Raw genomic sequence first — 12,875 nt, 5'->3', positions numbered from 1 at the left:
TCTAAATGTTGTCACAGCTGTGGAATTAATTCTTGCTGGTGTATTGTGTGTGCAAGTGTAATACTACAAAGCCACAATTGTCTTACATTGCTTAGTAAATGAAGGCTACAGAACAGGTCTCCACTAGTCAAGTCATTGTCAGAGTTTCCTTAAGCAATCTTACAGGAAAGTAGCTGTAAGAACAGTCAGAAGGACACGAGAGAGAGGAGTGCTTCTGGGGAAGATTAAACTTCATGCCTAAATGCTAATGAGCAGCTAATGTTAGTTCTCTTATGTAGAAATATGTATCAATTGATTACAGATCTGGTTTTGCTAGAAAGTCCTTGCTGGTCACTGCAATCTTACTTTCTGCTGCTGTTCCATATTCTTATAAACCTCCGAAGAAAGAGGGTAAGCTCTCATTCTTGACAGCACAGAGAAGGTTCAGCAGGAAACAAGAATTAAGCAGTGATCAGCAGAGACTTCTCTGCAGGAGCAAACCTTTATTGGCGTCTATTCAAAATGAGTTGCCACTAGAAAAAGAGATGTGAATCAAAGCCATTTCTTTCATCCAGAATTTAAGTAAGTCTTCAACACTTAGAAACTTGTCTTCCTAGGATTTTTTTTTTCTTCTTTTCTCTCTTGGGCTCCTTCTGTCATGGATTTTAAAACTGAAAGGGACCCTTGGGGTAATGAGATAGACCACCTATGTTCCACACAATTTTCTGGAATTAATTTCTTCAAGTTCTTCACAGCCCTTGTGGAGCTAGTGTCCTTTGGGTTTTTTGTTGTTTGGGGTTTTTTTTTGTCATTGTTTTTTACTTCTTGGTTTGTTTAAAATGGTTAATTATAGAAGAAGTATCACAGCCCTTGGTAAGTGCTTGCAGTGGTTAGATACCCTATCTGTTCAAAATTAACTTGTGCCCAGCAAAGCAGCAGCTGGACAAGTTTAGAATTCAAATAACCTGTAATTTCATTGTTCTCTCTTTTGATACCTATTTAGGAATTGGGGAAGGAGCCTGACTAATGGTTTTGACTACTGGGGAATTAGTGTTCCAGCCTCGTCACATGCAGCTTCTGGGGAGCACCCTCCAAAGAGGAGGAGCCTTGAGAATGGCATAAAACCTTTCAACACAGTTGGGTTTATGTTGCATTTAATATGTCCCTGGTCTGTTTTGAGTGAACTTTTCTTGCTTTAGCTTGATCCAGAGTTATTTGAAATGAGCCGTTGGCAATTGCATGACCTCCATGTTGTCTTTTTCCTAGCAGTTGCCTTCTGTTAGTCCAGGAGGAAAAAAGTTTAATTTGGAGGTTTCTTGCACATCTGGGACTGGCTTGTCTTGCGGTTCATCAGATTTCTCAGGGTGGTGTCAGTTTATTCCTCAAAGGCTTCTGCATGGTATCAGATATTGTCTAGGTTCTGCTCAGTTATCCTCCACTATGACCTTAATTTTAAATACTGACCTAATTTCTACTCTATCACTTTGTTTCCTCATGGGATCTGATATCTTTGGCCTCTGTGACTTCTTCCTCTTTTGAGTAGCACAGGCACCTCTGTCTTGTGCGAACTAACTCTCACCTTCCGACATGTCCGAAGGTTTGACCTCTCCTCTTATTTAGTTCAATAAATATCCTGCTTTTTTAAATGTTTATGGGAATTGTCTGATCTTGATGGTGATCACATTTCCTTCTGATCTGTTTAATAGGGATGGAGGGAGAAGGCAAGTCCCACCTTGATTACAACCTATATATAAATATCTGATAGAGAGTCCTGAAATTAATTTCCGGTAGCTGATCTGTGAACTCTTTTTCCACCAGATTTGGTTGGCGAGTGGATGAATCAGCTGAATAGATTTGGGTGACTGGTAGATCTCAGTGAAACGATAAAAGAATTTAATTTTCTTTTTCATTTAAATGTGAATGAGCTGTTGGTACAGATGTCACTCAAGAATCTCTTTGTTATTTTAATGAACCTGCATTAAACCATGCAGGAAATTACACGGCATTTGTAATTTAACTACTATATGTGAATTTACAGCAGTAGAAATTCAAGCTCTCATCTAATAATAGAATTAGACAATAATGGAGGTATGAGGGTGGAAATGCATCTTGGAGGCTTTTATGTCTATAGTGTAATTTTTTTCCCCACTTTTTGGGAGCACCTACTTTAGATACAGGTTTCCCACCCCCTTCCTGTCTCCCCTACACCACGTTTTACAATCTTCTTACATGATTTGTATTTATTAACTCATGTTCTAGCATCCAGCCAGCTGTGCCTGGACTCACCATGACTGTCAGGTGGGCATCTTCTGGTCCTGCTTCAGGCAGCTTCCTCTTTCTTTCCTTCCTAGTAGAATTTAAAAAGAAAAAATGAATAAAAAATAAGAAAAAAATCCTACTTCTCTGGATCTCTTCTGCTTTTGTGAGGAAGACAGTCTGTTTATGGCTTGCTGTGGCAGGTTTATTACAAGAGAATTTATTTCGGAGGTGAGGATATACCTGAAAGGGTGTGTCATTTTCCAGTGACATCTGATGCCAAATGAAATGTTGAGCCAGACATAAGATATCAACGCTCTAGTGGGTAAATGGCAATTCAGAAAGTACTGTCATAAAAATTGACATTCCCTTCCCCTACAGCATTTGGATGGTGAATAAGAAACAATATGGTTTGTCCTGCTTCCTAGAAGTTTTAAGCACTGTCCTTGAGTGTCTTCAGGCAGTGAAGGCTGAAAGTATCTGTGGAAAGTGAAGGACTCCTCAATTTAGGATGCTTGGACAATGGCTCTGGGATTTTCTTTCAGGATGGGGGAAATGCAGGTTCTACTTATATTGTAAGCTGTATGATAATCATGCTCCATTTTGCTTTCCCAGGCTGCCAGGAGAGTGATCTTGCTTTCGGGAACCCCTGCCATGTCGCGGCCCGCAGAGCTCTACACGCAGATCGCGGCTGTCCAGCCAGCCTTCTTCCCGCAGTTCCACTCCTTCGGGCTACGCTACTGTGGTGCCAAGAAGGTATTTCAGTGCGGGAAGTGGCAGACTGTGACTCTGCATTTTATTCAAAATGTGGAGGCTTTTTCTTTCCTTCCTTCTGTCTGATGTTATGTCTTTTTTGAGAAAAGTCTCACTCCAGAGTAATATTTTGAAAGCTCTCAACCTGAGAAGCTCTAGGTGCTGCAGTGGTGGGCCTGAGACGTGAAGACAGTAATGTTTCTTGTCAAAATCTGCCCTGAAAACCAAGGAAGTAAAAAGCTTTTTTTTTTTTTTTTTTTTTAATTAAAAAAAAAAAAAAAGCCATAGCTGGGGAAATGAGCTTGTTGTAATACAAACTTTCCCCCAGAAGGTTTTAAATGGACAAAGTAACTATGGGGTCTTTTTTCAGCTGCAGGTTTGGGCTAATTGATTAAAAAAAAAAAACAAACAAAAAAACACAGTTTCTAGTCTACTTTAGTGACAGTTTAACAAAGTAAGGCCTCTGTTGCTTGGGATTTTGAATTTTCTACCTCCAGGTAAGTAGAAAAATGAAAACTTATAGTCCGTCTTTGTATTCCACCCTCTTCTAATTCAGGAAATGGATGTGGTCCTCAGCATATCTTGAAAATTAATTAACTTCTCTTATCTCTGCTCAGCAGTGGTTTCAGCAGAGTCATTGAGTCCAACCACTGCAAGATCTTGGCTTTGCAGGAAGCCAGCATTTGCAGCCATGATGGCAGGTGTCTGCCTTGCTCCCAACGTATGGGCAACTCAGCTGTGCTTGGATTTGCCATCTCTAGGGCTGCTGCATGTGTTGGAACACACACACTGCTAAGAGAAGAGCTCTTGCTGCTGCCTGTTGTACAAGGAGGCTCTAGGATCTTCTGTGTTGGTTGCATAGACACAAAAAGGGGAACAAAAGTTCCCCTGAGTTCTGGTTTGGAACGAGAGCCTTCTAATCTGGCTTGCCCTCCAGTTTCTCCAGGACAAGCATGTAGCAGTCGGCATATGGCACAGAATGGCTTGGCAGTGTGAGCGTGGACCTGTAGTGCATGAACTTGCTTGCTCTTCTTTGTTCTCAAGTAATCCATTTCACTTCTTGTGCCTCATTTTCTGTAAGACTGGGCAATAACTTTCAGCAGAGTGGTTGGAAACACCAAATGACCGTTTCAATGCTCAGAAATACAGAAGAACTGAACATCATCAGTGTATGCCATAAAAATAGTTATAGCTATTTGTAGGGCTTTTGTGTTTGTTTTCTCTTTTTGGGGTAGTTAACATATGCCAAGTTTCCATCAAGAAGATTCATATTGCAGTCTCGTATAAAGTTCTCAAGTCCCCTTTTTCCTAGATCTGAATGCCTGCTTTTACTTTCATAGGTAGTGTAGTACTGTTCTATGTATGTCCAAATGTGCAAGATAAATGATCAATTCTTTGGCTTTGGTACTTACATGCTGATGCCGTTGATTAAAGTAAGGCCATTTAGCATGCAGAATCACAGATGCAGAACTTGAGTTCTGGAAGATGACAGCATTTATATTAGCAAAGCACTGTTTTCCTGGCAGGGGATAAACTTATTTCTCCATCCATAGTAGGAATCATATGGAGGGAGAGGGCCACGTCTTCTGCTGAGGTTCATTATCTTTGTTGAAAGATACCTGTCTGAGCAGTGTCCAGAATGCTTCCTAGAGGGAAACAAAGAGATGCAGTTTAATCTCATTGGTTTTCTGCAGTAAAAAGGAAAGTTGAATTGCAACGTGAGTCTAAATAGGTTTGGAGTTTCATAAACCCTTTGAGGGTAAAGTTCTGCGTGACTAGCTGTTGCTTCAGTTACGAGGCATATGGACCTCAGGTAAGATGTTGAATTGAATAAAAGAAATAAAATTGTTTTGCACGATCCAGGTTGTAACAGTGTATTCTGAGTAAATGAGTTTTCAACCTACAATGAAACTGAGCATGGAGGTCACAGTCTGTATCAACTTCCCTTCAAAACCTCTGCAGTGTTTCTAGTACAATTTTGTTTCTCTGTTCCACCGGCCTGTACTAGACAGTTGAACATTACTGGTCTCAGTGCTCACCTGGGACATTTTGCTACAGTTAATGTCAGTAAATGATAGAGTGAACCTAGAAAGAATTTGGTTATTTAGAGAAGTGGGGCTGCTGGAAATGAAAAGATGTAGATAGTACTAGAGGAAAAAATGTGACTGCTGAATATTGCGTTGCCATAGATCCACTCAGCTATGAGTAAATTAAAAGGTGTTTTGATTATTGTAGTTGTTACCTCATGACTGTAGTATGTTCCTCGTCTTCCTTTTTGCAGCTCTAACCTGAGGTGGTGTTAGGAGTTACATCCTCTCTGAAGAACTATTGGGGTACTTTTGCTGTCATTACTTAAATAGGTTCTTTGTGTCCTGAAAGTGGCAGCATTGTAAGCGGGGATGGAATTGCACAGAAACAGGGAGGTTTTGCAAGGCTTTTGGAGATCTGTCAGGATGAAAGGTGCTATGTAAAAATGTTTCTGCATTAATAATAAATCTGTTTGTATTATAAGATTAAAGCAAAATTGATAAACCTGAACTATTCAATTTAAAACTAAAACCTGACAACTCTCTGTTTGAAGATAATATATTTTATGATAGAAAATTGCAAATATCTGGAAGATGTGATTAGAAAAGATATAAAAGTTTGTAATTCTGTAGTTCAGTCTCCCAGTATCTGTACTCTTAAAAATGCAGCAAGTGAAATGTCACCTGCTTATTTACAAAATATCTCAAGTCTGTTTCCCAAAATACATGCTGTGAATTCATTTTTCAAACTGGGTGATGTTGGCAAATATTAAATAATTTCTATCTGAGCACATGCTCTGAATTTGTAAGAGTTTGGCAGCTTCTGCTAACACTGTAATAAGTTTACTGACTCATGTAAGATGCTGTAACACTTTGGTAAGAAAATCACAGTTGGATGCATTTGTTCTGGAATGTTATGGATCAAAGCCAGATGTGTATTTTGGCAAAATAAGTGTCCCTCTTCTTTCTCTCTCTTCTTTTCCACAATAGGATATACTAAACTATATTTTAATAATTGCAAAAAAAAAAAAAAAAATCTTTTTTATCACTAGCTAGCTGCAGCACAGAACTAGCATGTTTCCTTATTTGCAAATTGTTCCAGCAACAGTCACTGTAAAAGAAATACAGTAATCTGAACATACTGCAGGGATTCTGCCTGTGTATGCTTTTTAATGTGACAGTAGATAGTATATTGGCTCTATGCCTTGTTTTTTCAGTTATGATGATGTTACTCTTCTGAAATGAATTGTGCTACGTGGACACAAAACATATGTATCACTTGCCCGTTATAGAAGTGGAAAGTGGAAAAACATGGGCTGCATGAGTGGAATGAGGTAGCCTGAGGAGAGTGTCCAGGCCCCTTAGCAGGTTTTGCTGAGCAGCCTAGTCAGTGTTGATCCCCGCTACTTAGCTACCAGCACACTGAGCGTGTGGGCAGAGCACTTATGAGGCTGGGTGCAGCACCAGGTGGGTCCTTCTTGGTTCTGTATGTCTGCTCTGCTGGGTCCACAGAGCCTGAAGAAATGCAGAAAGGGGGCACAAAGACTGGGGCTCAGCACTGTCAGCTTTCATGCAGCATGCTTAAAGCTAATAAACCCAGCTAGACTTGAGCCAGCTTTTCACAGACCCGAGGGAAGTACCTGCATTGCACTCCTGGTTTCAGGGAAGCAGAGCAGTAATACCCATGTTGGCTTTTTGAGGGCTGGGCTCAGATCCAGGTGGACTTATTACCTCTAGCTGTATACCAGTGGGCTGTTGATGGAGCAAAAGTTTTAACTCTACAGGATCCAAACTGGCTTTGTATCTAGGTTTTGAATTGTTTCCTGCTTTAATGAACCAACTACACATAATCAGATGGTACCATAATTATGTAGTAGATTAAGTCAAATGAGTTTTAATGGTAGCCATAGGTGCCAGAATCTGAAGTCAGTTAATGTTTCACATCAGTACAACATAGCAGTAGAATTGCAGATTGTCCTGTTATGCCTCAACCCAAAGTAGGAATGCTCGCTTCCAGATATCAGAGAGGTCTTAATTGCCTATGAGCTGTTTGATTCCTCCTCTTTCTGTCTCATAGCATGTTCTCATCCCTGTTCTGTCAAAGCACCATCCCTTAATACAGTCAGTAATGTGACTAACCTCGTGGCCGGTATGATTTATTTTTTTGTCTCATGCACTGTACAGGAGGATGGAGGGTGCAGAGAATACTTTGGAGCTTTTTCCTATTTTACTTCCAGTTCTGTGTTGTAGCAGGTTTCTCTTGTGGAAGGAAAATAAAAGAAATACGATTTTATGGTTAAATCTATTTTAGCAATTAATGTGGTGCAATGAGAGTGGAGCAGCAGATCAAATGGGTTGATGCTGAGGCTCCTCACATCTCCGTTACGTGCAGTTCAGGAAAGTGTATGTATACATATATAGGGAGTTACTTTGAGTTATTATTCCAAGACCAGAGGTTGTATTTTTGGCTTTTTTTGGTGACACTGTCAGTAAGACTTGGAATTAGAGCTGTGAGGAAGATTCCGCCCCCCTCACCACCACCTTGGTTTTCTTGGTATTACTGTAACTGTATTTCATATACTTATTTGTGAAACTTCAGAAGAAAGGTATCTCTTTATCCTTTAAGTCAGCATAAAAAAACCTTATTGGTCTCCTGTCCAAAAGTAAGTTGTTTAAAGATGTTTCTTTTGGGGAATGTACCAATTTGATGCCACTGTTTGTCAGCTTAGTTGTTCTCTCCCAGAGAACAAATGATAGGCTCTGGGGTTACTAGCAGGAGAAGTGATGAGCTGAGATTAATTGAACAGATATATATTGTGTGCACACAGGATCTTGGAGGATAGGGCAGGTTCAGAGGCAAGTGCTTCAAGGAGGAGTAAACGAAAGGTTTGTTCAGAGGAGCTTTGAAGTGATGATGCTTTGAAGAATCAATGCTTGGAGTGATGTATTTTGGGCCACAATTTATTTATAGTTTGCTTGAGTTTAAGCCAAACATGGTAGTGGCAGAAACAGAGTATGTCAGGAAGCAGATCAAGAGACAGGTCACAGTGGAAAGCAGGCAATTTTGACCTAGCATTTACTAGGCATGCCAGACAAGTGTAGCATCTCTGTGAAGGCTTTTAGGTTAAGGATTTTTGTCCACATGCAGTTAGAGAAGATTTTTGTGTCTCTCTCTGCTTAAAGCTGAGGTAAATGTGTGTGCACAGAACTGCAGTGACTTCTGTCAGCCTGCCCAAAGCTGCAGGTGGAGAGCTGGGACACCTTGCTGCGTGAGGATGAATACCAGGGCACAGTGCTGTGGTAGGGATCCCTACTGTTCTGTGCAGTCCTCTTCCCTGCACCTCCCAGAGCACTTGTAGATAGGAAGAAGGGAAGTTTGTGAGTAACCTCCTCATGTTGGGTGAATTAGTTTGTACACTTCTATCTTATTGCCATTTTTGTCAAATCTCTCTTCCTACTGGCCATTAAGTTCTTGCCTTGTCCAGTTTCCCTGGAAGTTTATTCTGCTCTTGGATCACCTGCAGACCAGAAGAGTCAGTCTCTTGTAAGTTTGACGCTGATAACTGCTTTGATCTTTCCCAGATGCCGTGGGGTTGGGACTACTCTGGATCATCCAACTTAACTGAACTGAAAATTTTGCTGGAAGAGTCCATCATGATCCGACGTCTGAAATCAGATGTGCTTTCCCAGCTTCCAGCAAAGCAACGCAAAATGGTTGTTGTGGCTCCTGAAGGCATTAGTGCAAAGACCAAAGCTGTCTTGGCAGCTGAAGCAAAGAAGATGGCCAAAGGATATGGAAGTGTAAGTCAGAAACTATTTTCATTATGAGCCATTGGTATTTCAGGTACCTTTATTTAAAAACATCGGTGGAAAAACAGTACCTTGAGTTCCGAGGAAGGTCAGAGCCACACCTCATGTGAAGGCACAGTGGAAGGCTGTTGAAGGCACAGTTTGCACAGAATGTACAACACAATCAAAACAGTTCAGCTTTTTTTCCTTTTGATTTATGTGGTCTACTTTGTCCCTTTGTGTGAAATACCACTTCCTCTCTCTTTTTTCCTCACTCATGAGTCCTTTCTAATTGTCTTTCATACCTCCTGCCTCTGTACTTACTCTTCTGTCTTGCCTTGTAATCCCATTTGCCCTACGAACGCAGCCTTGTTGAAGCTGTGTTGTGAACACAGCAGTAGACAAAAATGTGAAAAATGTATTTTTGCTTTTTTGGTTTGTTTTTCTGGTATGGATGGCAAATACATGTTCTAGGCTTCTAGGTTGCTAATACAGTTCTGTAAGAACTTAGGAGTTTTTCCTTGCCATTTTAGTTAGGGAAATGCTTTCTCAGCCAAAACTACATTTGTGACATGCTTGTCATCCAACTTGTAGGAGTTGAGTAGGAGGTAGGAGGGGAGGTGTCAGAAATAAGAGTGTGTGAGTATCTGCCATACCCAGTGGTGAGTAGGAGACTTCCCCCTCCAGCCCCCTTTTGTTGTGCATTTTTAGGCTGATTTTTTTCCTAGCAAAGTGTTTATTGGCAGCAGCAGACATCCCAGTTCTGTAAGCAAGAAGGAGAAAAGGCATTTCTGAGACTCACATTTATTTATCTTTCTCTCTGCAGAAACAACAGGAGAAGGAAGCTCTTCTCCTCTTCTACAGCAGAACGGCAGAAGCTAAAATCCACTCAGTCATGTAAGCTGCATGTCATTGCTTCATTCTTGCCTAGTAAAATATGTTTTTCCGCTGAGAACAGGAAAATGGTGCCTTAGAGATAACAGTGCAGGGACACGAAGCATAGCCTCAAGCCAGCTTAGAAAAAATTGATTTTAATTACAACACACTAAACATTTTCTTCTCTTGGAGTTCCTAGGCTGAGTGAGTCTTCTGATTTCATTCCAGATTTGGATCTAAACTGTCATTTGAACCATCTAAAATTACTTGGTGTTTGGGACTTGGATCAAGTTCCCTGGTCCAGACCCTATTTCAGTTTAAGGAGGGGGGGAGTAATGAAACTAAAAGTATTAACAGAATTTGAGAAAACAGACGCTGCAGTCCTGCTGCAGCAGGAACCCTGAGCCAAAACCTTATGAGATGGACTGAGCTTTAGTTGTAGCATGCTTTAAGGATGTCACCACCCCTACTGAAGTTCTTGGCTCTTCCACAGAGCTCACGTGGGACCTCAGTAGCAAAAGTTTTCTATCGCAGGTGTGTTTTTAATTCTGTCTTCCTTAGGAATAATTTCCTTCTGTGACTTTCTGTGCCCTTTCATCCTTAGCCTTTCTGCTGGGACTGTAAAGGAGTTGCTTTAGGTCATATAACATGACTTTTTAATAAGTAGTATGCTAATAACATGAAAACAGTTTACTTTTCCATAGCCCTCTGAACATAAGGACCAGCTGATGTGCACTGTGTGATTTCACAGTCTCAGACCTTGCTGCAGAATTTGCCTGTTTGGCACAGAACTGCACTTCAGAGTCTCAGCGCTCATTTCTGTAGAAGAGTTTCTTCCTTTTATGCTAGTGAACAGTTAGAAGACTTTCTTCCTTTTATTTCAGTTGGAAGTGTGAACTGAATATAAAACCATGAAGTGCTGTTTACTTGACTCTCTGGTAGGAGCTAGTCCACTTTTTTCTGGAGTTTAGTAGCATTTAAAATAACACTTATTATAAGCTGCTAAGGTACAGTACCATCTAGCTAATGATACTGTCCTATGATCATCAGCACCTCCCATGTCTTACCCTTGATGACAGTGTCTTCCATGGCTTCCATTGAAATGACTAGCCATTTGTTAAATGGAATATGGGAATGAGATACAAAATAATTGTGATGTGTTGGCATCTGCTTGCTGCACTGAATGTTCACTTTGGTATTTGTTTTGCTTTGAAATCCAGCAATCGCACTTCTCTCCTAGATTTCTTTGTTAAATGATATTGTCACATAATTGGGATCTGAACATCATGAACCCTGGGAGCTGTCTGCAAAGCACTGATACACCTTAATATAGCGCTGGAAATCCCGCTTGGTGTTTTCTGACAGTTGCTGCTGACCTAAGCTGTGTTGTATTTAGCAAAGAACTTAGTATTCCTGATCTTTGCAACAACTTTGCTATTCCAAAGGAAAGATGACATTTGCATCATCCGTTCTGATGGCTGTTGCTGTACTTAGTTACAAATTTTAGGCTTATAGGTGTTTTTCTGGCTCCAGTTGACCTGATTGTATCACAAGTTACTGCACAGAAATGGATTCTGTAGCTCTCCTGTTGGTCTGTGGCAAAAGCCAGGTGTTTTCATTTAATTAACACTGTTTAACTGCGTTTAAAAGGAGTCTTTCATTGGTCATTAGCCTATATGCATATGGATAATTTCTAGAAATAGCTGATATATTTAGGTTGTTAAGCTGTAGTAAATTGTCAGTGTGAACCCTTGCAAGAAAAGCTACTTTTAGGATACTCTGATCCACGCATTTAGAGGCCTTTTCTTCTAAAATAAAAACAATCTTAAGTAAACATAGAAAGGATAATTGTATACAGGTTATCTTAGTGTATTGTGATTGTGCAAAAGTTAGAAATACAGAAGGGTGAATGAGATCGTCAAATAAGTGTAGATGACTTCCAGGTGATTTGGTCTGGGATGTCATGTTTCAAGTAAGGTATAATAAATTGATTCTCAGTGATACACAAGTATAAATGTAGGCAGCTGTCCAGCTGTGGTGAAGAAAAGTGAGTGGATTTTCCTGCAATGTCTTTTTTAATCTGTAGGAGACTTGACCTGCTACTTGCATTTTACTGCAACTTTTTTATGCTAGCCTGTTTCCTAGTTTCTGTGTACAGATGAGCAGTATCTTTAAAATTGGTTGTGAGCAAAGCCTGTATTCTCTCAGCACATAATTTATAGAGTTTTGTTTTTGGGGTTTTTTTTTGGTGGTTTTTTTTTTTTTCCTTTTTCATGTAGAGAATACATCCTGGAGTTACTGGAAAGTGGGAATCATAAATTCCTGGTGTTTGCTCATCACAAGATTGTGCTGGATGCAATAGTTTCAGAGCTGGAGAAGAAAGTAAGTAGTCGACTGATTTGTCTTAAGCTTATCACTATTCCAGCTTCAAAGCTGTTTAAGAGCTCCCCAGAGTTACGGCTGGTCAGATAGTTTATGAAAGTTAGTGGCAGAGATAATTTCTACTTGCTGTGCTTCTGAATGTACCCTTCACCAAGGGAGCTGAGCTGTCGGTGTGAATGACTCACAGGATGCACTTTGTATTAGCTGAATGGCTTTTGTTGTTAAATATGTTCTTTAATCTCCATCATCTGCCCTGAAGCTTGTGAATTCTTGGAAGAATGTTACCATGCGTGGCCATCTCTGCTTTGTCCTGCAGGCTTTCCTCAGAGAGGGACAATGTAACAACCCAAGTCCAGCTATGGCTGCCTTCCCTTATCTCTGTGGTGCTTTTACATTTTTGAACTGGGATACTGTAGGGAGACTTGATAGACCTGCTAATCATCTCTCCGACTTCAAAAGTGTTTGGCTAATTATTCATGAGAGATTTCCATGGGTGCCCCAAAAGAGTTCTGGGTCATGCTGGGGCAGTGTGAAGGATGGTTTAAGTTAATATTCCAAACTATCAACCACAGTGGCAGTGGTGACTTTGCTGCTCCTGTGGTAGCATTCCCCAGTAGAGCAAGGAAGTTGGACACTGAAGAGTTACAGCCCTGCATCACCCAAGTTTGTTGTGCCTCTCCTGAGCCTACCACAGGGCAACTGAGATGTGTAGGATCCCATCTCCTCCCATCGCAAACAGGGGAAGACTTAGGGAGGTTGGGGAGGTTGTAGCAGCTGTAACATCAGCACACAATGTTCAGCTTCATATTAATC

The 12,875-nt window shown here is 40.6% G+C and overlaps 1 protein-coding gene across 6 annotated transcripts in view; it reads left to right on the top strand.

Moving 5' to 3' along the window:
* The window catches only part of SMARCAL1 (SNF2 related chromatin remodeling annealing helicase 1), a 43,059-nt gene that overhangs the window by 22,072 nt on the left and 8,112 nt on the right, over positions 1 to 12,875 (top strand). For all 6 annotated transcript variants that reach the window (XR_014228255.1, XM_082312720.1, XM_082312717.1 and 3 more), the window contains 4 exons: positions 2,851 to 2,991; positions 8,598 to 8,816; positions 9,631 to 9,701; positions 11,960 to 12,062. Coding sequence is in view for 5 of the 6 variants with exons in the window: in XM_082312720.1 (XP_082168846.1) it covers positions 2,851 to 2,991; positions 8,598 to 8,816; positions 9,631 to 9,701; positions 11,960 to 12,062 (534 nt within the window). In the remaining variant the exon portion in view is untranslated. The remainder of the gene's footprint in view (positions 1 to 2,850; positions 2,992 to 8,597; positions 8,817 to 9,630; positions 9,702 to 11,959; positions 12,063 to 12,875) is intronic.

Source organism: Platalea leucorodia (assembly GCF_965183815.1).
Source record: "Platalea leucorodia genome assembly, chromosome: 5".
Lineage (NCBI taxonomy): Eukaryota > Metazoa > Chordata > Aves > Pelecaniformes > Threskiornithidae > Platalea > Platalea leucorodia.
The sequence above is the reverse complement of the archived record's forward strand: the minus strand, read 5'-3'. Positions and strand labels throughout refer to the sequence as shown.